Source organism: Rousettus aegyptiacus, unplaced genomic scaffold, assembly GCF_014176215.1.
Source record: "Rousettus aegyptiacus isolate mRouAeg1 unplaced genomic scaffold, mRouAeg1.p scaffold_m13_p_15, whole genome shotgun sequence".
NCBI lineage: Eukaryota > Metazoa > Chordata > Mammalia > Chiroptera > Pteropodidae > Rousettus > Rousettus aegyptiacus.
In genome coordinates, this window is record NW_023416290.1 from 60,517,416 (window position 1) to 60,536,889 (window position 19,474).

At 61.0% G+C, this 19,474-nt stretch overlaps 3 protein-coding genes and 1 long non-coding RNA gene across 17 annotated transcripts in view; 1 reads left to right on the plus strand and 3 right to left on the minus strand.

Moving 5' to 3' along the window:
* Positions 1 to 16: 16 nt before the first annotated feature.
* Positions 17 to 5,096, minus strand: LRRC24 (leucine rich repeat containing 24). Of its 6 annotated transcripts, none has more exons than XM_016131864.2 (6): positions 4,541 to 4,957; positions 4,012 to 4,122; positions 2,774 to 3,035; positions 2,352 to 2,615; positions 2,025 to 2,193; positions 17 to 1,365 (listed from the first exon to the last, which is right to left on the minus strand). In XM_016131864.2, exons 1-6 carry the CDS (start codon positions 4,543 to 4,545, stop codon positions 440 to 442), a joined length of 1,737 nt encoding a protein of 578 aa, XP_015987350.2. In that variant the 5' UTR covers positions 4,546 to 4,957; the 3' UTR covers positions 17 to 439. The 6 variants fall into 6 exon arrangements, with proteins under 6 accessions (XP_015987350.2, XP_015987348.2, XP_015987347.2 ...); XM_016131862.2 differs by having other exon boundaries at positions 2,025 to 2,184; positions 2,352 to 2,630; XM_016131861.2 differs by having other exon boundaries at positions 2,352 to 2,630.
* Positions 5,097 to 5,211: 115 nt separating this feature from the next.
* On the minus strand, positions 5,212 to 6,691 carry CUNH8orf82 (chromosome unknown C8orf82 homolog). The gene is made up of 3 exons (XM_036233236.1): positions 6,491 to 6,691; positions 5,902 to 5,950; positions 5,212 to 5,683 (listed from the first exon to the last, which is right to left on the minus strand). Exons 1-3 carry the CDS (start codon positions 6,650 to 6,652, stop codon positions 5,238 to 5,240), a joined length of 657 nt encoding a protein of 218 aa, XP_036089129.1. The 5' UTR covers positions 6,653 to 6,691; the 3' UTR covers positions 5,212 to 5,237.
* LOC118612034 lies at positions 5,682 to 7,972 on the plus strand. Its single transcript, XR_004954698.1, has 2 exons — positions 5,682 to 6,308; positions 7,360 to 7,972. It is a non-coding gene; the product is annotated as an uncharacterized LOC118612034 (long non-coding RNA).
* ARHGAP39 (Rho GTPase activating protein 39) overlaps positions 7,465 to 19,474 on the minus strand; it is a 60,601-nt gene continuing 48,591 nt past the window's right edge. For 8 of the 9 annotated variants that reach the window (XM_036233222.1, XM_036233224.1, XM_036233229.1 and 5 more), the window contains 6 exons: positions 14,236 to 14,328; positions 11,547 to 11,620; positions 10,240 to 10,439; positions 9,608 to 9,699; positions 9,038 to 9,207; positions 7,465 to 8,925 (listed from right to left, as the gene is read on the minus strand). In XM_036233222.1, coding sequence (XP_036089115.1) covers positions 8,731 to 8,925; positions 9,038 to 9,207; positions 9,608 to 9,699; positions 10,240 to 10,439; positions 11,547 to 11,620; positions 14,236 to 14,328 — 824 coding nt within the window. In that variant the 3' untranslated portion in view covers positions 7,465 to 8,730. The remainder of the gene's footprint in view (positions 8,926 to 9,037; positions 9,208 to 9,607; positions 9,700 to 10,239; positions 10,440 to 11,546; positions 11,621 to 14,235; positions 14,329 to 19,474) is intronic. The other variant, XM_036233223.1, reaches the window with a different exon arrangement.

Here is a 19,474-nt window from a genome sequence, read left to right on the forward strand (position 1 = left end):
ACAGTCTGCTGCCCCCTTCCCTCCATGGGCACCTTCCCAGCATCGCAGCCTGTATTGGCATCTCCACAGTCGGGTCGCCCGAGCTCCTCCAGCGGGCTCGCAAGTCGAGTCGGGCCTTGCAGAGCAGGAGCTTCGTGTGATTCTGGGAGGGATCTTTTCTGGAGGGTCTCAGTGGGGGTGTCGGGAGCCTCCCTGGCCATCCTCCGTTTGCATCCCAGAATTTCCGTCTACAGAGCTGGGGGTCCGCAGGTGCCTGCGCCCAGCCCCACCCCCGGGGCCCCCAGACCCCACACACGCTCGCCGCACACTGCGCAGCTTCCACCCTTTACTGACCGCGCCGGAGCATGCGCGAGCCGAGCCCGCAGGCCGGCGCCCCCGCCGCGGGGCCGCGTCATCAGCGCGCGCCGCCCGCCCCGCCCCGCCCCGCCCCGCCGCGCGCTCAGCAGTGGATCTCGTAGGCGGCGGGCGGCTGCAGCGGGATCCCCTGCGCAGGGCCGGCCGCTGGGCCCTCGGCCGCCTCCGCCAGGCCCTCGGCGAAGAGTGGCTTGGAGCGGTCGATGACGAACATCTCGTGGCCCCGCTCGTCGCGGAGCTCCTCGAGCTGCGCGAAGGTGCAGGGCCCATCGGAGTAGTCGTTGACGAACAGCGCGCCCTCTCCCGGCGGCCCCGGCGCCTTTTTCCGCCTGCGGCGCCTGCGGCAAATCAGGGTCGCCAGCAGCAGCGCCGTGAGCGCGAGGAGCGCGATGGCCGCCGCTATGGCCGTCTGCGTGGCCAGGCCCAGGGCGCGGAAGGCCATGCTGCCCGCCTCATGCAGGGGCTCGTGGCCCACGGGGCCAGCAGCGGGGGGCGGTGGAGGCGCCAGCCGCAGCTCTTGCTGCTGGGACAGGTTGACCAGGAGCTGGAAGGGCACGCGGGCGGCGCCGCCGGCGTTGGAGGCCTCGCACTCGTACTTGCCCGCGTGCGCCAGGGTGATGTTGCTGAGGAAGAGCATGCCGCTGCCGGTGTCGGAGGCGCCGTACCCGCCTGGGCCCGGAGCCCCGCCTTCTGGCTGGGCCTGAGCCCGCGGGTGTCCCTCGCGAAGCTGGGCCACCTTTCTCCAGGTTACCAGGGGCTGTGGGTAGCCGGAAGCCTGGCAGGCAACCCGCAGGTCCTCGCCCAGATTGGCTGTCACCTCCAGCGGCTCCACGTGCACAGAAGGCGGGATGCAGATGAGGCTACTGCCAGATACGTCCAGGAGACTCTGAAGTGCCAGGCGTGGGGGCTCTGCACACGTGATCTTGTCCCTGGGGCTGAGCAGCCTCTGGCCTCCTTCCTTGATCCAGGCTCCCAGCCAGTGCAGGGCACAGTCACAGCGCCATGGGTTCTCTGTGGGCACAGCAGCGGTGGGCAGGTGGCCCCAGATCACAGCCCGCGCAGCTGGGGTTCTGCTGGCCGGAACAGAACCCCCTGTGCCACCTCCCAGAATTGGGACCCCTGCCACCCCTTCTCTGACCGTGAGCTCTTTAGAGTGGCCAGGCCCTCCCCTCCTTTCATCCTGTGGCACTGGTCTGTCTCTACAGGAACTCCTCCCCCACAGTGTCCCTGCAGTGAGTCCCCTATGTTGGGGAGCCTGGTGTCCACATAGACATCTTACAGCTCTGAACCTTGTAGCCCCTGTCAGCTTCTCCTTCAGGTGCTGTCTGCTAGAAATGCCCCTAGTCCCAGTGTCTCCAGTTTCTGCCTGCTCACCCTCCGATGGCCCCAAAGCATGCAAGCCCCTCAACTCTGTCCATCTGTTCGATGGGTTCTATCTTTCCCGTCTTCTTTATACAGGGTCGCTGAGCTGTGCCCCTACAGCACCCCCATTCCTAGTAGCATTCTGTCATGGCTGCTGGTGGTGGCGTGGCCTCCAGAATGCTGCCCAGTGGTCTGCAGCTCAGAGCCACTGCCATTGGATCCCGTCCACACCCGGGCCTACTCCTTGCTGCCAGCATGGTGGCCAAGGAAGGTGCCTGCATGTGACCCCTTGCCCCAGAAGGAGGTACCTGTGAGGCGCAGGACCTGCAGGCTAGCCAGGGGCTGCAGGGCCTCACGGCTGATGGTGCCCAGCTGGTTCCTGCTGAGGTCCAGCAGTGCCAGAGACGAGAGCCCAGCTAGGGCCTGGTCCTCCAGCAGCTCAATGCTGTTTTCCTGCAGGTGTAGCTCCTGCAGTCGCTGAAGCAAGGACAGCAGATCATCAGGGAAAGGGACCCTGGGAGACATGCCCCCTTACCAGGCTAGGCTGGGTTGAGTTTTGTCTCCTTCACTACTCTAGCCTGGCAGAGCAGGGTTAGTTCAGGAGGACCCCTCCTTTTCCCTGCCCTCCCCCTCACCGGTAGGTGCAGGAAGGTGAAGTCCAGCAGCTGCGCTAGCTGGTTTCCAGCCAGGTAGAGGACACGCAGCTGGGCCAGGCCGGCAAAGGCGCCAACGTGTAAGCCGCGCAGCCGGTTGCCTGTGAGCGCCAGCTCCAGCAGGCGTGACTGTGCGTGGAAGGCGCCTGGTTCCAGGCCCCGCAGGCTGTTGTTGTGCAGGTAGAGGCGGCGCAAGGCGGCCAGGGGTGCCAGGACCCCTGGCTCCAGGCGTGTGATGCTGTTGTCCTGCAGGAACAGCGTCTGTGGGCCAGAGGACGGGCCAGTGTTTAACCTGCCAAGGGGGTCTCCCCCTACCCTAGGGTCCTCGTTCGCCCACCAGGACCTCGCACACCCTTCCCTCCTTTCCCGGGCACTCGTGGCCCATGGCCCCACCCGGTGCCCACCTGCGTCCCTGGCGGGATTCCAGGTGGGAGGACGCGAAGCCGCAGGGCCCCGCACTCCACCGTGGTGCTGTAGCAGCGGCAGGCGGCCGGGCAGCTGGTGGCGAGGGGCGGGAAACTGGGCAGCAACAGCAGCAGCAGTGCAAGCGCCCCCTGGGCCATCTCCTGCGGGAGCAGCTGCGAACCGCGAAGCTGCAGCCTCTTCGCCAGCTCCACTAAGTCGCCAGCTTGGGCGCCTCCCGGAGAGCGGGTTGGCAGGCCTGCCCTGAGATTTGAGAGCCAGGGAAGAGCATGGACGGACCTTCACACCGTGTCCAACATTGGAAAAATCACACCAATTTAAGAAATATAAATAAAACGTGCGTTTCTTTCCTTTACAAAGACACCCCAGTACCCTGTTCTTTCTACCCTGCGCCTGCCTGGTAGAGGCTGCCTGCTTGGGCGTATGGATGCTAGGTAGTGCGGCCGTCTGCACCCTAGCAAACAGCCACTGACTGCATGGCTTGGGGGTCAAGAGGCCAGTGTGAAGTAGGCACCGGGGAGTGTGTGGGCATGAAACGCAGGGCCCTGGTCCCCGAGGTGGGCCAGAAGGGGAAAAGCCTGCTCCTCCAACATGTCACTTTGTGCATGTGGACTCCTCGCTCTGGGACTGGGGTGTGACCTTGTAAGGCACAGAGCCCATGGCAGAGGTCCCTACATCATGCTGTCCCCTCCCCTGGGATCCACCTGTTGTGACCTGTTGGGGGACGATGGCAGGACTAGTCTTAAGGGAATCACCAGCCACAGAAAAATCAAGACACAGCTTTGTGCAGCCCATCCTCCAGGGGCCAAGAGCAGTGGGCAGCTTAGCTGGAACGAGGGCTTTTCCTCAGGGCACTTGTCAGAGAATTGAGGGATGAGGCAAACAATACGAAAGTCATCTCAGAAGCTATGGTTCTCCATGCTGGTCCAAATACGCGCCTCTGTCTTTGGGGGTTGGTGGGGCCCTGGAACGGCTGGGGTGTGAAAGGGATCTTGGGCCACCAACTGGGTTTCTAGTGTAGTTTCAGCAGTGGCCTGACCGTGAAGGAATGTAGTGTGTTGGGGATTTTCTCATATGCAACTGTGTCCTAGAGGGGTGGGAAGGCCTGGGTCTAGTTCCAGGCAAAATGAATCCAGTTTTAAAGGTGGGGACCTGGGCGGAGAAGCCGGCCAAGGATGGTGGGGCTGAGGGTGTGCTGTCACGTGGCCTCGAGCCCCACCTCAAAAGGCTCCAGCTCTGAACACCAGTCTGTTCACCAGGTCTCCCTGCTAGCGAGAGCGAGTCATGTGGAGCTGGACCAAGTGGCCTTGGCGTTGGTTTAAATCTTGCCCTAAAGTGTAATCCATGTGATTATTTAAAGTCACTAGAGAAGAGACAGCACGGCAAAAGTTTTAATGGAATAGCTTTGGCTGAGGCGGAGGCAGTTCCCAGGTGTCTCCGGATGTAAACCCCAAGCTGGGGGATTTCTCCGGACCCCTGGGAGCCATCTCCTTGAGCAAGAGGGCTGCCCCAGGCTCGCGCCCCAGTCTCCAGCGGCAAGGCCTCTCAGGTAGAGAAGGATCTTAGCTTCCTCCTCAGGGCTCGAGGCACTGCTGATCACACGGACACTCTAGGTGCCAGTCCGCGTGGAAAGGTCCGCCGGGGCAGGGATGAGGGCGCAGGCAGGAAGAGCAGGGGAGACCCGCCCAGAAATCCTTTCACCCCGTGGTCAAACCCCTAATCCGGCCGGGCAGGGGGCGGGGCGTCACCACATAGGCTCCAGCGATGGCTGTCACTGTCTCCAGGGCGCCCATCCGTGCGGGGTTGTGGTGGAGTGAAGAGGGAGGAGGCCTTGCGACCCCCAGGATCAGCGAGAGGCACGAGCCGCGCGTGCCTCGGTCCCTCACGGCGTGCCCTTTGCGGGTCTGTTCTGGGCCACTGAGGGCAGGGCGTGGTTCCCCCCAGGTCACACGCCCTTCCCGGTGCGCGCGGAGGACAGACCCTGCGTGGCTCCCGCCCCCGCGCCCGCTGACCTTGGGTCGGGTGCCGCCTCACCTGACGCTCCCGCGGCGCGGCTCCCCCGCTGAGCCCGCGGCGCCCCGGCCCCCTGAGCAGCGCCGGGCGGGGGAGGGGCAGGCACCGTTCGCGCACGCGCACTGGAGCCCCCGCGCCTCCCGCCCAGCCGCTCGGGCCCGCCGTGGCGAGCGCGGGCAGGAGCTGCGGACGCCCCAGGCCCCGGGTGTGGGGAGGCAGCAGAAGGGCCCGCGACTCCGCCCCTCCCTGCCGTCGGTCGGGGCCCGGGCCGCGGCAGCACCTCGGACAGCGCCGGGCGGGGCGGGGCCGGGGCGGCCCTCCTTGGCGCACGCGCACTTGGCTGGCCCGCTCTCCGGGTGGCGCGTGCGCAGCGACACGGACCGGAGGCGCCGGGGCGGGGGCCGAGGTGACCCAACACCACCTGCCTGCCTCTCAGGGCTGCGGGGCGGCGAGCAGCAGCGGCGCCAGGTCCATGGTGAGGGCGAGGCGGCGGCCCTGCCAGCGCACGTGCGAGGGCAGCGCGGTCGCGCCGGGCGCGTATTCGAAGCAGGCGCTGAGCTCGAAGGCCAGGGCCGAGCGCACTAGGCCCACGCCGCCCGCGCGCTCTGGCGCGGGGTGATAGAGGCGCCCGTTGTCGGCCAGGGGCAGCAGGCGAGCTGGCTCGAAGGGCACGGCCAGGGCCTCGCCGCCGCCGCAGTAGGAGAGGCGCGGGGGCCCGGGACCCGCAGCCAGCAGATGCGTGAAGACCACGGGCCGGTCATCGCAGCGCAGGAAGTTGCGCTCTCTGCCGCAGGGAGAGAGGAAGGGAAAGGAGGCCTCGTAGCGCCCGCTGCGGTTGGGTCTCAGACGGGAGAAGAAGGTGACGAGGAACTGCGGGTCTAGGGGATCGAGGGGCACAGGTTGCTCACTGTACCAGGAACCCAAGGTTCCCAGGCAAACGGCTCGCCAAGGGCCGGCGCCGGCTGCCGGAGGGCCGTCGCGACTTCACTTTGGAAAGCGGACGCCCATTCCCCCGCTGTGGCGGGTTGGGGAGCAGAGCCCTCCAGGGCCTCTCCCAAAGGGGTAAGGAAGGTGGGGGAGGAGGGCGCAGCAGTACCTTTGAAACAGGTGATGAAGTTCTTCATTTTGGAGTCATCCAGGAAAAGCTGCAGACAGAGGGACGGGCCGTGGCCCATGAGTCCCAGGGGAAGACCTCCCCAAGGCGGGGACCTCTAGTCGGGCCCAAGTCCGCTTTCCTTGCTCGTCTATGCACACCGTGCAGAGAAGCATGTATTCAACTTGCGGGTTCTATCACCGTCCCCGTATCTACCCCGCACCCCAGGCCGTGCTTCCTGGCACACGGGTTCCCTGAAGTGGCATGCCTTTCCTGCGACCCTCCCCGCCTCCTTTCACTTTTCTAGTCTGCCGTGACACCTCCTCCGTGGAGGCTAGACTTGCTTCCTCGGAGTTATGGTGGTTGCGCCTGCCAAGGTTTCCCAAGAAGGCGGGGCCGGTGGCAGAAGGGTAGGTAGAGAACGGGGGATGCGGAGCGCGGGCGACTGAGCTGAGCTGGGACTGGGCGCCCCAGTCTCTCGAGCGCGCTGCTCTAGCTCAGCAGAGTCGAGTTCACTTACCTTAGAGACTCTGCCCACCCCTCCCGCCGCCCTCTCCTGCAGGGACCCTCCGCGGCCCCGCCCCTGGCCCACCTGGCCCTGATGATCCACGTAGTAAAAGTACTCGCGCGTGCGGGGCTCGGGGCTCTGGCCCTGAGTGTAGGAGATGCTCCCGCCCCCACCGCAGGCCCGTGCCCCGAGCGGCCGCACCAAGGGCAAGGCCCAGGCCCGCAGCGCCCTGCACACCGGCCACATTCCTGTCCCGAGCCGGAAGCGGCCGGTGGGTCATGTGGTGGCGGCGCAGCACGAATGCGCGTCTCCCCGCAGCCGAGGCCTAGCACTTTGGGTTCCGGCGACAGCTGCTGACCTCGCCCGGCCTGGCCGCCCGTTCCCCGCATGCCGGGAGGCTGGGATGTTCTTCCTTTTCTGGGCTTGTGAGGGCAGCCCACCCTGCCGACGGGCTGGGGAGACAGTGGCGCGCTGGGCCGCCTGACAGTGGGGTGCGGGTGTAAAACGGGGCAGCAGGCGGTTTCATGAACTGGGAGACAGGCTGGGACGCGGCGCTGTCTCGGGGGGCTCTGCGCCTTTACCCTCAGAGGTTGGCCACCGGCAGTGGCCTGTCTCCCCCACCCTCCGAGAAGCCAGCTCGTCGCGACTGAGTCTGCGCGTCCAACTAGGTGCTGAATAAAGAGGCGAATAAACATTCTGCCTAGAAGCCTTTGTCTGGTTTGGGGGAGGCCGGGTCAGAGAAAGCCCACCTCCCAGGCAGGGCTTTCTGGGGCAAATCCCATACCCCAGGTGGCGGCAGATGGCTCTGAACGGCCTCGCAATTGCCCTCGTATATGGACCCTCCTTCTGGACCATCGCCTCGACTCCATTCCAGGGAAACAGCCTTGTTCCCCCACCCCACCCCCCCTCCTCTACTCTCTTCTTTCCTCTTCTCCCCTGTCCTGTCCATCCAGATGCCCATATCAGCAACCCGCTGAACACTGGACTGCCCAGCTCCCAACCTGGAGCCCTGCAGCTACGGAAGGAACGGGAGAGGACAGACACACAGGGACCACGGCTTGCAAGTTTCCATATGTACTTTATTCACACAGAGTTGTCACCTGCATCAGAGCGTTTGTAGCCAGGCCACCCCAGGCGCCACAGACTACCCTGCTGAGGATGCACCCCCAAGATCACCGGGGTCTCGCAGGGCTGGGCTTTTTTAAATAATAAATAAAAACTCTAAAAAAATTATATATATATATAACTGGGGAGAAATTGTTTTATAATTGGAACTCGAAATTCCAAAGTGGAAAAGATACAAACTGAGAGTCTACGTACCCCTCCCCCCAGCTCTGGCCTCCAGGGAAGGCAGTCCTAGGCACCCCGCTGGGCCCCAGCTCAACTCCTTCCCCTCATCTGCTGCCGGTCCCAGATGGGCTCAGGGCAGGGTCTGGTTTTTGGTCGGAAGCCAAGAAAAGTGGAGAAGAAAATAAAGGAATGATATCAACTTGCTCTGCACAGAGGACTGGCTAGGATGGCTTGGAGATAAATAGCATTTGGATTAAAACTGTCATTAGCAAATTAGTTCTTGTATTTTTCACTATTTATATGTCTATACATAGGCGAGCTGGGTGCAGGACAGATTCTGAATTTATAATTACACCACGAAAAATACTCTCGCCCCTCCCCCACCCTGCCCCAATAATGCCTGCCCAACCCTGCCCCCCCCACAGGACTTTGGTTTGGGGGCCCCTCCCTGCCCAGAGATAGCCTGCTGGGGGCCCTGGGTCAGCCCCGCCTGACTCTGGTGGTGGACAGCCCAGTGCCCTGGAGCCCCCAAACTCTGGTGCAGTCACTATGCTGGAGGTCACCAGTGGACAGGAAATTGGGGGCAGAAGCTGCAGGCCAAACACCGAGGGAGAGAGGGCCAGCCCTGGCGGGGCTGGGGCCAGGGCCAGGCTGAGTGCAGGAGCAACTGGGAGGCAGCTCACCCTGGGGAGGGCAACGTGTGCTCTCAGGGCCCCAGGGCAGGGGCAGTGTCACTTGGCTCCAGGCAACAGAAGGCACTTTCTCAGGGCTGACCCACGGCCAGAGGTGGGGGGTAGGTTGGTGCCCACGGAACTGGCCGTGAGGCAGGGGGCCTTCCCGTAGCTCCTTTGCCTTGGCTGTGCCCTCAGCCCGAAGGCCTGGGTGGGGGGTATGGGGGGTTCCAGGGCTGGGGCGGCACCAGCGGAGCCTGGCATGCTACCTCCGCGGTTGGGGCATTCCCTCCCCCCTCCCTGCTTGGTCCCCTGCCCCGGCGCACCCGGGCTTGGGCTCTGTCCCCACCCTCGGCCCACGTGCTATAGCACGCCCTCCATGAAGCTGGTGTCCAGGTGCTGGATGAGGACGCGCAAGAATGACATCTCCTTGCGAGTGTTCTCGAAGATGACGCGCGGGTCGTCCGATCTGCAGCGGAGGCAGTTGGGCGCCATCACCATGGCGAGGTTGCTCACATCCATCTTGGTGATGGCCACGTTGGCGGGCTGCACGAACACCTGTGCAGGGCAGCAGCTGGTGGGCTGGGGCGGGGCGTGGGGCGTGCCGGGGGTCAGGGGGCCTGCCGAGGGAGGGGGTTGGGGCGTGCCCTGGGCGGGGCCCACCGCGCACCTGGAGAAAGCGGATGAGGTAGCACAGCACCAGGCGGTTGATGCGGGGCAGCGCGTGCACCACGGCCACGGCGGCCTCGGGGCTCTCGTAGTGCGCGATGCACTGCTCGTAGAACTCGTGCGGGATCAGGGGCTCCTCCAGCTCCCGGTACCACAGCTTCAGCAGAGACGCTGTGGACACAGTGCGGCGGCTCAGGCAGGCCTGCGGGGCTGGCAGCCGCCTGACCCGCGCCCAGGGAATGAAAGGGGCTGTGGGGGGGCGGGACCTGACCGGAAGGAGACCACCTGGCCGCGGTGTGCTGCAGGGCCGGGCCCTACTGAGTTTATGGACCTGGGGGGTACGCCAGGTTGACAAGCAAAGTGTGGCTTCTCCCAAGAGCTGTGTGGCTGGCCCTGAGCATACAATGAATGCTAGAAGGCCTGGGGGCGAAGAGGGGTGAGCGCCTGTCCGGTGGACAGGGGGGTGTCTGTACCAGAATCGGACCAGGAGCTGCTGCATCACTAGGGGGAGCATCATGTCGGCACCACGTGGGCTGGGCCTGCACCTGCTGACCAGGGGGCTGGGGCTCACCAGGGACATGGGGGTCCTCCAGGCCTGTCGGCACCTTCCACTGGTCCACCTGGAGCTTCAGGGCGTTCACTTCGTCAATGTCCCCAGGGACTCTGTGGAGCATAGGGTGAAGGTCAGGGACTACTCTGCCCCTCGCCACCTGATTAGCCTTCCCACTAGGGAAGAGGTGTTTTGGGGCTCTCAGGCTAGTCCCACCTCCCTCCACGCAGGGCCAGAGCTCCGAACCCACAGGCCTGTTTCCCCAGCTGTCCTCCTGGGGCCCGGGCAGGTGAGTCGCGCCAGCAGGTGACTGGCCATGTGCCGCTCCCCATGGGGCAGGGACTGGTGAGGGCTGACTGCAGAGGTTGCTGCATCTTTGCAGGTTCTACTCATGGTTGGTGTCCAAGTGCCCTCTGGGCCCCTGGTGGCTATTTCCGCAGGGCGCTGTCCCTGGCCAGCTCTCCTGCCTGGGTTTAGGTGTACTGGGGAACATCCCTGCTGCCCTGCCTCTCCCCACCAGCATGCTGGCCTTTTGGGGGGCCTCACTGGCTGCTCCGAGTCAGGGGCACAGGTCTCCTGGCTCTGCCACCCAGTAGCCCCTGTCTGCCTGAGACACCCAAGACTGCCACACCCGGGACCCAGGTCGCAGGCACCTGAAGATGCCTTCCGTCTGATCGCCGTTGAGGGCTAGCACCTCCTCAGACAGCCTTGTCTGTACCCAGGGGAGCTGCCGCTCCGGGTAGCGCTCCTTCTGCATGCTCATGACCTCCTGCAGCGCGCTGCCGAACATGGAGGGGCTGAACACGGCGTTCTTGGCGTGCCGGATCTCCTCCACGTTGGGCTTCCGCAGCCCCTGCAGAGGCAGCCTAGCTGTGCCACGTGGCTTGGCTACCCAGCTCTCCCCCCACCCATCCCTCCATGGGCTGTCCCTTGCTTGGCTGCCCGGCCCAGGTTACCAGGGCGCCTCCTGCTGGGCCACCTACGACACCCCAAAGCTTCATGGGAGAAAGGTGATGTGACTCCCGGGGCCAGAGGGGCCAGGCTGGCAGACTTGGGCCACAGAGGGTCACCCTGGGGTGGGTGCAGGCCACAGCTTCTGACGTGTGGCAGGGCTGGAGCTGTGCATTCCAGGGGTGAGGAGGTGGGCAGGTGGGCGGGTCTCTGGGACAGTGCCTGAGCAGCTGCCTTCGATGGGTTGGGGAGAGTCGGGTGCAGAAGGGCCTGAGGGGCTTCTGGGGTGGGAAAGTGGGTGCAAGGGAAGAGGGGGAGGGGTGCAGACGCTGTACTGTCCAAGGCGGGCAGGAGGGGATGACCCCAGATGCCAACAGTCCAGGGAACAAGGCCCAGCTGTGTGGTGTGCCCGAGGCCTGTCCCTCAACAGGAGCTGCAGAGTGCGGCTGCTGTGAGCTGTGGCCGCCAAGCTCTGCCAGGTGGTAGGAGGACCCAACAAGGCCAGTGGCTGGGTGTCAGGGAAGCAGGTGGGGAGGGTGCTGCCTGCTCACCTGGGACCAGCTGTGGGCTGCTCCAGCCCTGGCAGGAGCCCTATGATGGGGCTGGGCTCTCAGACCTGCGCCATGGCCAGCAGCGGCTCAATGTTTAAAGAGGAGCACATGGTGGCCTTCTGGGAGTGGTCTCCGTCTGCCCACGGGCCGTGGCTGCCTCTGGCACCCAGCCACGACAGCCAGATGGTGACAGACCTGCCCCCCGGGCCGGGCCACACCCCCCTCTGCCTGTGCTGGCTCCGCAGCTGGGCGTGTAGCCGTGCCCAAGGCCTTCCCCGACTGCCTGTGCCGGTGGGCCCCCCGCAGCACCCTCCACACTGTGAGCTGTCACTGCCTCCCCCAAGCTGTAGGTAGGCTTGACGCTCGCCCAAGGGTCACTGCCTCCCTCCAGACCCTGTCTAGGAGTCGCCAGCACAGCCCACCCACCCCTGCCCGACTGTCCTGGGAGAAGCTGGTACCTTCTTGGCCCCAGTCAGGGCTGCCTTCTGTAGTTTGTGGTAACAGTACTTGGCGTATGTGCTTATGGCCACCCCTGGAAGAGAATGGGTGCTGGTCGGCTTGGCGTGGGCGCCTGGGCCGCGGGGCTGCAAGCCAGCCAGTGAACAAGAGAGCAAGTGCTACGGGGGCCAGGCAGGTCCTGCCAGAGTACTGGGCCCTGGCCGCACAGCCAGGCTCCTGCCCATCCGCTGGCTGGGGCAGGGGGCCGGCACACCTTAGGGCTGTGTCCTTTGGGGCAGAAATCAACCCGGAAGCAACCCCTCTGCCATTGGCCCCGACCCCCCAAGTCGAGGAAGGGCAGTTTTGGGATGAGACCTAATCCCCAAGAAGTTACCGGCGGGTCCCGGGCCCCGGGGACTCCAAACTCCAGGTCCCTCCCCAACCCCACCTGGCCCTCTGGAGCCCGAGAAGGGTCACTTCCACGTGCAGCAGGCAGGGGGCACTCGGAGCCCACCGCGTTGGGCCAACACCGTGGGAGGGCTTCAGTCCCAGGACCCCCCAAGTGCTTGACTGACTACTGCTGGGTGGGGGTCAGGGAGAAGGAACCCCAGGGCCTGACTCATGATGGAAAGGGGACAAGTATGGAGGGGACACCCCACGCCCTGAGCCTGGGTGTTGCTCAGAGGGCAGGGGGCTTGGGGGATGGCTAAACTGGCATTCTGAGGGAAGGACCTTGGGGACCTTGGCCGGGGGCTCTCCAGACACAGAGATGGAGGAGAGTGGGCACATGGTTGGGGGCTGGGGGTCTGAGATGTAGAAGCATCTTTCTTGCCCGGGATGGGGGTGGGGAAGCAGCAAGACCACGTAGAGTGAGGCCAGCCCAGGCGGCCATCAGGCTGAGGAACAGACAGACAGATGGGCCACATGTCGCCAGGCTCAAGACTGGCCTTGCTCTCGAAGGCTCTGCCCCTACTGGACCTGCCTGTCTGAGCGCCTACTGCCTGAAGACAGTCAAAGACGTGGGTGGGGGTCCTCGGACCCCAGTGTGCAGAACAGAAACACACCTTAATCTTGGAAAATCTGTCTCAGTTCCTGGGACCCACAGACCCCTGGCAGAGAATTGTAGCTGTAGCCCTGATCCTCCAGCTGGGACACAGACTCTGGAATCTTCTGTCACAGGCCCGCGTGGCCCTTCTGAGTGGGCCGCGGTTTAGGCAAAATGGACGGTGCTTACGGAAGTGGGACCCCGGCCACACTCTGAGCCCTGGGAACCCGGGCAGTGCTCTGCAGCAAGGGCTCATTCTCCCCCACACCAGGGCTGAGCCTGCCTCCCCTCAGGACGATGCCTCCTGTCCCCAGTCTTGGGGACTCCTGGGGAGAAATGCCCTGACTTCTGTTTTAGGGCCTTCTGGGACCGAACCCAGCCTCTCCAACAGGCCATGGCCGGAAGGTCCTGCGGCTGTGGCCACGTGCAGCCTTCCTGGGCCTTAGTTTCCTCCTCTATGGGACGGCACGCCTGTCTGACAGCGGCTGTAAAGGGCCCGCCTTGGAGATGGGTGCCTACTGAGGGCTCAGCAGAGGCAGCTGCTGGCGTCAGTTCTCGGGCATAACAAGACTGAGGCCCCGCGTGCCCGGAGTCCCTGCGCACCGGGCGCTGCCGTGGGGACAGCCGCCAGGGCCCCAGCTGTGGAGTGTCTGCGGGGTGCCTGGGGGGGTCAGTCAGTGCCCATGAGCAGCACAGGGAGACCTCATCGGTGGAGTGGGGTGCCCTGCTCCCAGCCCACTGCTTGTTGTGAACTGGCTGGGGTACGTCCATCCTGTTTTAAAGGTGGGGGCGCAGCAGCTGCAGAGGGGCCCACAAATCAGCTCTCACAGTCCCTGCTGCCGCGCCAGGGCCTGGGAGGAGCGCAGGCCGGAAGCCCCAGAGACTACTGGGTGGGGCCAGAAGCCCCTGGCACTGACCCGGCTGGGTCCCAGGGCTCCAGCACCCTTGCCCTACCCAGGACCACCTCAGGCGGTAGCGTCCTGCTCGGCCCACCCGGGCCCGCGGGGCCTGCTCTGGGCCCCAGCCCCGCCTCGCTGCTGCAGACCGTCCCGAATGGGCTCAAGCGCATGCTCAGAGCTCGTTCCGTCCACGGCCGCACAGCCGGGCACCCTGGGTCACAGCTGCCCCTTCTGCCGAGGGCAGCGCGCGGGCACAGGAAGAGGAGTAGGGCGAGCAGGGGCTGGTCCCAGGAGGGAGGCGGTGGTCAGTGGTGGGACCAGCAGCCTCCTAGCATGGGGGGCCTGCCCTGGAGCTCGGAGGGGTGCGGCTCCAGACCCAGGGTCCCCGAGGAGCGGGGTGGGGCTGAGGGGTGACGACACCCGGGCTGCGCCAGAGGTCGGCGCAGGGAACTGTCACGGAACACTTACCCGGGGCGCCTCGCGCCGGCGGTGGCCCACCAGTCCTCACAACCCCACCGAGAACCCAGCATGCACGTCGGAAGGTGGTCTGAGCACCAGGAGAAGGCGCAGGCCACGTGAGGCCTCTCCCAGGAGCCCCGCCAGTGTCCGGGGGTCTCCGGCCAGCTCGGGAGGCCACGGGCCTGAGGGTTAGTGCCGCCCGCCGTCCCCCAGCCCGGAAGCGGTTAAAGAGAGGCGGCCAGGTGGCCAAGGCCCGCGAGCAGAGCTGGGCAGACCCGGTGCGCGGGCCGCGGAGAGAGGCCCTACCATCCGGGTCCTCAACATAGGGCTTGGGTTTCTTTCTCAACTTGCACGTCTTCTTACTGTTTCTCTCCAGCAGCTCTCTCATGTGCTGTGTCACTGGGGAGCAAACAGAGCCGTGAGGAGCACAGAACACACAGCCGGGGTGCACGCCCACATGGCGGACCGGCCCTGGGGAGGCCCCCCGGCCTGCTGGGGGCCAAGCCCGGCTGGCTGGGCCCTCGTGGGGACACGCGGTCCTCAGCCGGTGCCCAGCGGTCCCGCTCGGTCCTGGGAGCGGGCGCGCCCGGCTGCCTGTGCGCTTCTGGCTGCGCGGCCGACGCCGTCCCTGTGACGCAAAGTCACTCGGACCCTGGGCGGGAGGAAGGCAGGGCGCAGCCCCTCCGGACACGCGCCGCCGCTGGAGCCCGGGGCGGCAGGCTGCCCTCCCAGGCTGCCCCGGGCCCCCCGCCCCTCCGGGCCTCCCGCCCCTCCGGGCCTCTGGCCGGGGGCACACGCGGCACTGTGCTCTGCGCCGACCGCGGGCCCCGCGCACGCGCTGTCGTCTAAGCATTCCCTGCATCAGTACGGAATCACGGACTCTGGTGTGACACGCCGGGTGACGGTTCCGGCTGCGGGCACTGGGCGCGCTGTGGTGGCTCCTGCGCCCTGTGACGTGCCCGGCACCCCCTCGCCCTCCAGCACGGTCACTTTGGTACTGCATGCTACACATTCCCCACAGCAGCCTAGAATCAGCTGTTTCTCCGGAGCTCTGGTCTCTTCTAAGATAGGGTGGTATTAGAAACCAAGACCTGGGGGCCAGGTGTGCTCACTGCCATTGGGTGTCACTGCCTCTAGGCCCTGTGGCTGACAGAGCCCGCAAAGCCACGTGCACACCCCCATACTGCTGCCCCCCCCGCTCTAACCCTGCGCCTCCCTCCTGGAGTGTCTGTAACTGGGTTATCTTTTCGTTCTCATAGTAGTGTCTTTTGAAGAGTAGATTTAATTTCGATGAAGCCCAATTTATCAATGTTTTTGTCTTAGAGATAGTGAGTGCCTAACTATCTGCCTAACTCTGGAAAACAAAGGTTTTTGGTCCTGTTTTGTTTTGGAACATAATTTTATGTTTTTAATTTTTGCATTTTGGTTTGTGGTCCCTTCTGAGCTCATTTTTGCCTAGGGCACAAAGTATGGGCTGAAGCTCATCTTTTTGCATTTGGACATCCAATGGTCCCAGCATCATTTGGGGAAAACTGAACTGCCTTTGCGTGTCTGTGGAAAACTGAGAGCCCCGTCTGTCGGGGTCTGTCCTTGGGCCCTTTCTGCCCCCTACCCGTCCTCTCCCTTTGCGCCGACACCACGTTCTCCTGGTTGCTGCAGCTGTCTTGAGGTCAGGGAACGTCAGTCTTCCAACTTCATTCTTTGTTTTCAAAGGTATTTAAGGCTATTCTAGGTTTGTTGCATTTTCTATGAATTCTAGAATCAGCCTTTTCATTTAAGGGTTTGAACCCATAAAACAATCTGGGGAGAGGCGACTGCCATCTCAACGATGCTGAACCCTCCGACTCGCAAACGTTGTCTCTCTCTGTTGATCCAGGTCTCCTGGACTCTCGGCAATGTTTTGTGGTTTCAGCACAGAAGTCTCGTACATCTTTGTCAGATTTATCCCTAGGTTTATTTATCATGTTTTAAAATGCTATTGCAAGTATTATTTTACAAAACTCATTTCCGATAGTTTGCTGCTACATACAGAAATATGCTTTTTCTATCCCGCACCTTGCTAAACTTCCTCATTAGTCCTAGTAGTATTTTTATAGGTCCTGCAGCATTTTGCCCCTGGAAGACCATCTTGTCTGGATGAGACACTGCACGCTCCCTCCCTGGTCTGGACGGCTTCTGTGTCTCTTTTGTGCCATGTAGAATAGATGTGCTGAGGGAGTCCCTGCCTCGTTCCTGATCTTGGAGAAAAAGCAGTATTTCACCGTAAGTATAATGCTGGCTAGGGCTGTATCTCCCCACTCACTGTGGCAACATATAAAAACATAGCCCCTGAATCATTTTAGGTGCATAGTCCAGCAGCACTGAAAAGAGCAGCCCTCACGTTGTGTAGCCGGCACCTATTTCCAAAATGGTTCCATCGCTGCAGGCAGAAGCCCTGTTCCCCAGAGCAGCCCCTCCCCGACCTGTCCCCAGCCCCTGGCAGCCTCTAATCTACTTTCCACCTATATGAGTTTGTCTACTTTAGATATTTCGTGTAAGTCGGGTCACATAATATTTAGCCTTTTACGTGTGATTTCTTTCATTGGCATACTTTTCCAAGGTTCATCTAGACTTCGTATATATTAGAACTTCCTACCTTTGAGATGCCAGAAGTCACAACCCTCGCAGGGGGCTTGAACCCTCAGGAGAGCAGAGCCTTGTCAGCTGTCCCGTAGCCCGCCCCGCCCCTGCGCCCGCCCACCCCCAGGCATCTTCCCCAGGGTCCCGCCTCAGTTTCGAATGCATAAAAGAAACTGCAAAACTGTTATTCTCCAGAGCATGTGAGATCTTGCTCCCTCCCTGGTTCAAATAAACTCTTATAAAAATTTCACCCCCTTCTCAAAAAAAAACCAACTTCCTTTTTTATGGCTGAAAAACACCCCACTGTGTGGGCGGACCACGCTGCGTGCATCGGCTCGCTCGCCCCGCCCTGCGGACGCTGGAGCTGCTTCCGCTTTTCTGCATTTGGATGCTGCTGTGGACACGGGTCCCCGCGGTCCACTCGTTTAGGTACTGTAAGTGTAAGTGTGTGCGCCTCCCATCAGATTAAAGAGGCTCCCTTCTAGTCCTACTTTGTTCAGTTTTTATCAGGAATAAAATGCTGGATTTTAGCAAATGCTTTTTCTGCACTCACTGACATGATCGTGTGGTTTTCCTTTTCACTCCATTGATATGGCAAATTATGACTGATTTTTGAATGTTAAGTCAACCTTTGATTAACGAATAAACCCCACTTATTCAAGATGTATTATACTTTTTATGTACTGTTAGATTCAATTTGCTAAAATATTGTTAACGATTTTTGCTCTGCATTCATGCAGGATGCGGTCTGTGTTGCAATGTTTTTCTTGCAATGTATTTTTCTAGTTCTGGTGTAGAATGAATTGGGAAATATCCCCTCCACTTCGATTTTCTGGGTGAGTTGTAAAGAACGGTCACAGGAACAATGAAATGCCTGGTGGGGTTCGCCGGGGAAGCCATTTGGGCCTGGAAGCTTTTGTGGGGAGGTTTTCAAACACCAGTTAAGTCTCTTTAATAGACTCAGGATTTTTCTGGTTATCTCTTTCTTATTGAGTTATCTTTGGTAGTTTGTGTGTCTTAAGGAATTTCTCTACTTCTTCTAAATTGTTGAGTTCACTGGCATAAAGTTATTCATAACATTTCCTTATCACCCTTCTAACATTTGTTGACTCTGTAGTAATATCATCTCCTGTTCTCGCCGTTGGTAGTTTACATCTTCTCTGTTTCTGTCCTGCTCAGTCTGGCAGTAAGTTTAGCAATTTTATTGATCTTCTCAAAGAATCACTATTTTGTTCCACTGATTTTCCTACATTATTTTTCTATTTTCTCTTTCACTGATTTCTACTCTGATCTTCACTATTTCCATTCTTCTGCTCACTTTCAATTTAACTTACTTTTTAAAAAAGGTTTTCTCAAAGTAGAAACTGAGGTCATTGATTTCAGACCTTATTTTCTAATACAGGCATTTAGGTGGTGTATATTTCCCTGTAAGAACTGCTTTGGCTACATTCTACAAATTTAAAATGTTTTGTTTTTATTTTCTTTCAGTTCAAAATACTTTCTAATTTCCCATTTGATTTTTATTAGACCCACAGATTAAGTTCTTTAGTTTCCAAATTTTTGGGGTTTCTCCAGATATCTTTGTGTTACTGATTGCTAATTTCGTTCCATTGTAGTCAGAGAACATACTTTCTATGACTTACATTCTTTAACATTTATTGAGACTTGTATTATGGATCAGAATATGGCATATTTCGAAAATGTGGCTGGCATTTGAGTCCAGATGCTCCGGGTCCAGAATCTATGCTCTCAGTTACTCCATAGTAGCTGCTTTCTTTCTTAAACAGATTTTCAACTAGTTCTTTTATTTTCAGCTTCAAGGTCAGTCCTTTTCCAAATCATTGTCAGAGGGAGCTGGCTCTACCCACTGCTGAGCTTGTAAAGGTGCGCTACCTGCCTGGGCTTCTGCGCTCTCCCACCACCTGCCTGGAACCTGCCTTTCTCGGTCTGCCAAGGCAGCTGCCTGTGACTCCTCTGTGTGCTTCCTGGCTTCCAGAACATAGTTCTTCCTCATCCATTCTGTTTGTCCTCGTGGGTTTCATGCTTTATGTATTGTGACAAAATGTACACAACATAAAACTTACCATTTTAATCATTTTTAATTGTGCGGCTCACTGGCACGGACACATTCACACTGCCGTGCAGCCGTCGCCACCGTCCAGCTCGCCTTCCCAAGTGGCCGCCGTGCACACTGCGCGACGCTCCGTCTCCCCCTCCCTGGGCCCCCGGCGCCGCCACTCTACACTCTGTTTCTGAGTCTGACTACTCCGGGGCCACCGTGCTCGGTTTTCCACAACTGGCTTCTTCCCCTCAGCCTAACGCCCTCCAGGTTCATCCACGTTGCAGTCTGCGTCAGAATTTCCTTCCTTTTTGAGGCCTGAATAATAAACAGTCTGTTGTCTGAATACACCAGGTTTTGTTCGTTGGTTCCTCCCCTGACGGACACGTGGGCCGCCTCCACCTCTTGGCTGCTGTGAACACTGGTGTTCAAAGATCTGTCCACGTCTCTGCTTTCACTTCTTTCGGGCATGTACCCAGAAGGCTTGCTGGATCTTTGTTCTGTTTTCTGCTTCATAAAAATTCCTCCGCTGTGCTCTCAGCAGGGGTTTGAGACTGAGTCCCAGTAGGCGCATGGGTTCGACCTGCCGCCTGGGCCTGGATGCCTGTAAGGACCGTCGCGGCACGGACACGTGAGCGGTGAAGACCGCACCGGGGCCTGCAGCCTTGCGACGTGCTCCTTCGCAGAGCAGGCGGCAGAGCTGCAGCCTGCTGTGCCGCCCCCAAACAGCCCTGCCCGCCTGCGTGAGAGCCGGGGAGGGAGGCCCCAGGGCAGCGGGCTGTGAAACGCCTTGCTCGTGGCTGGCGTGGCGGCGTGACCATGTATGAAATGAGGGTAGCTGGGGGAGCTGAGGAAACATGGACCAGG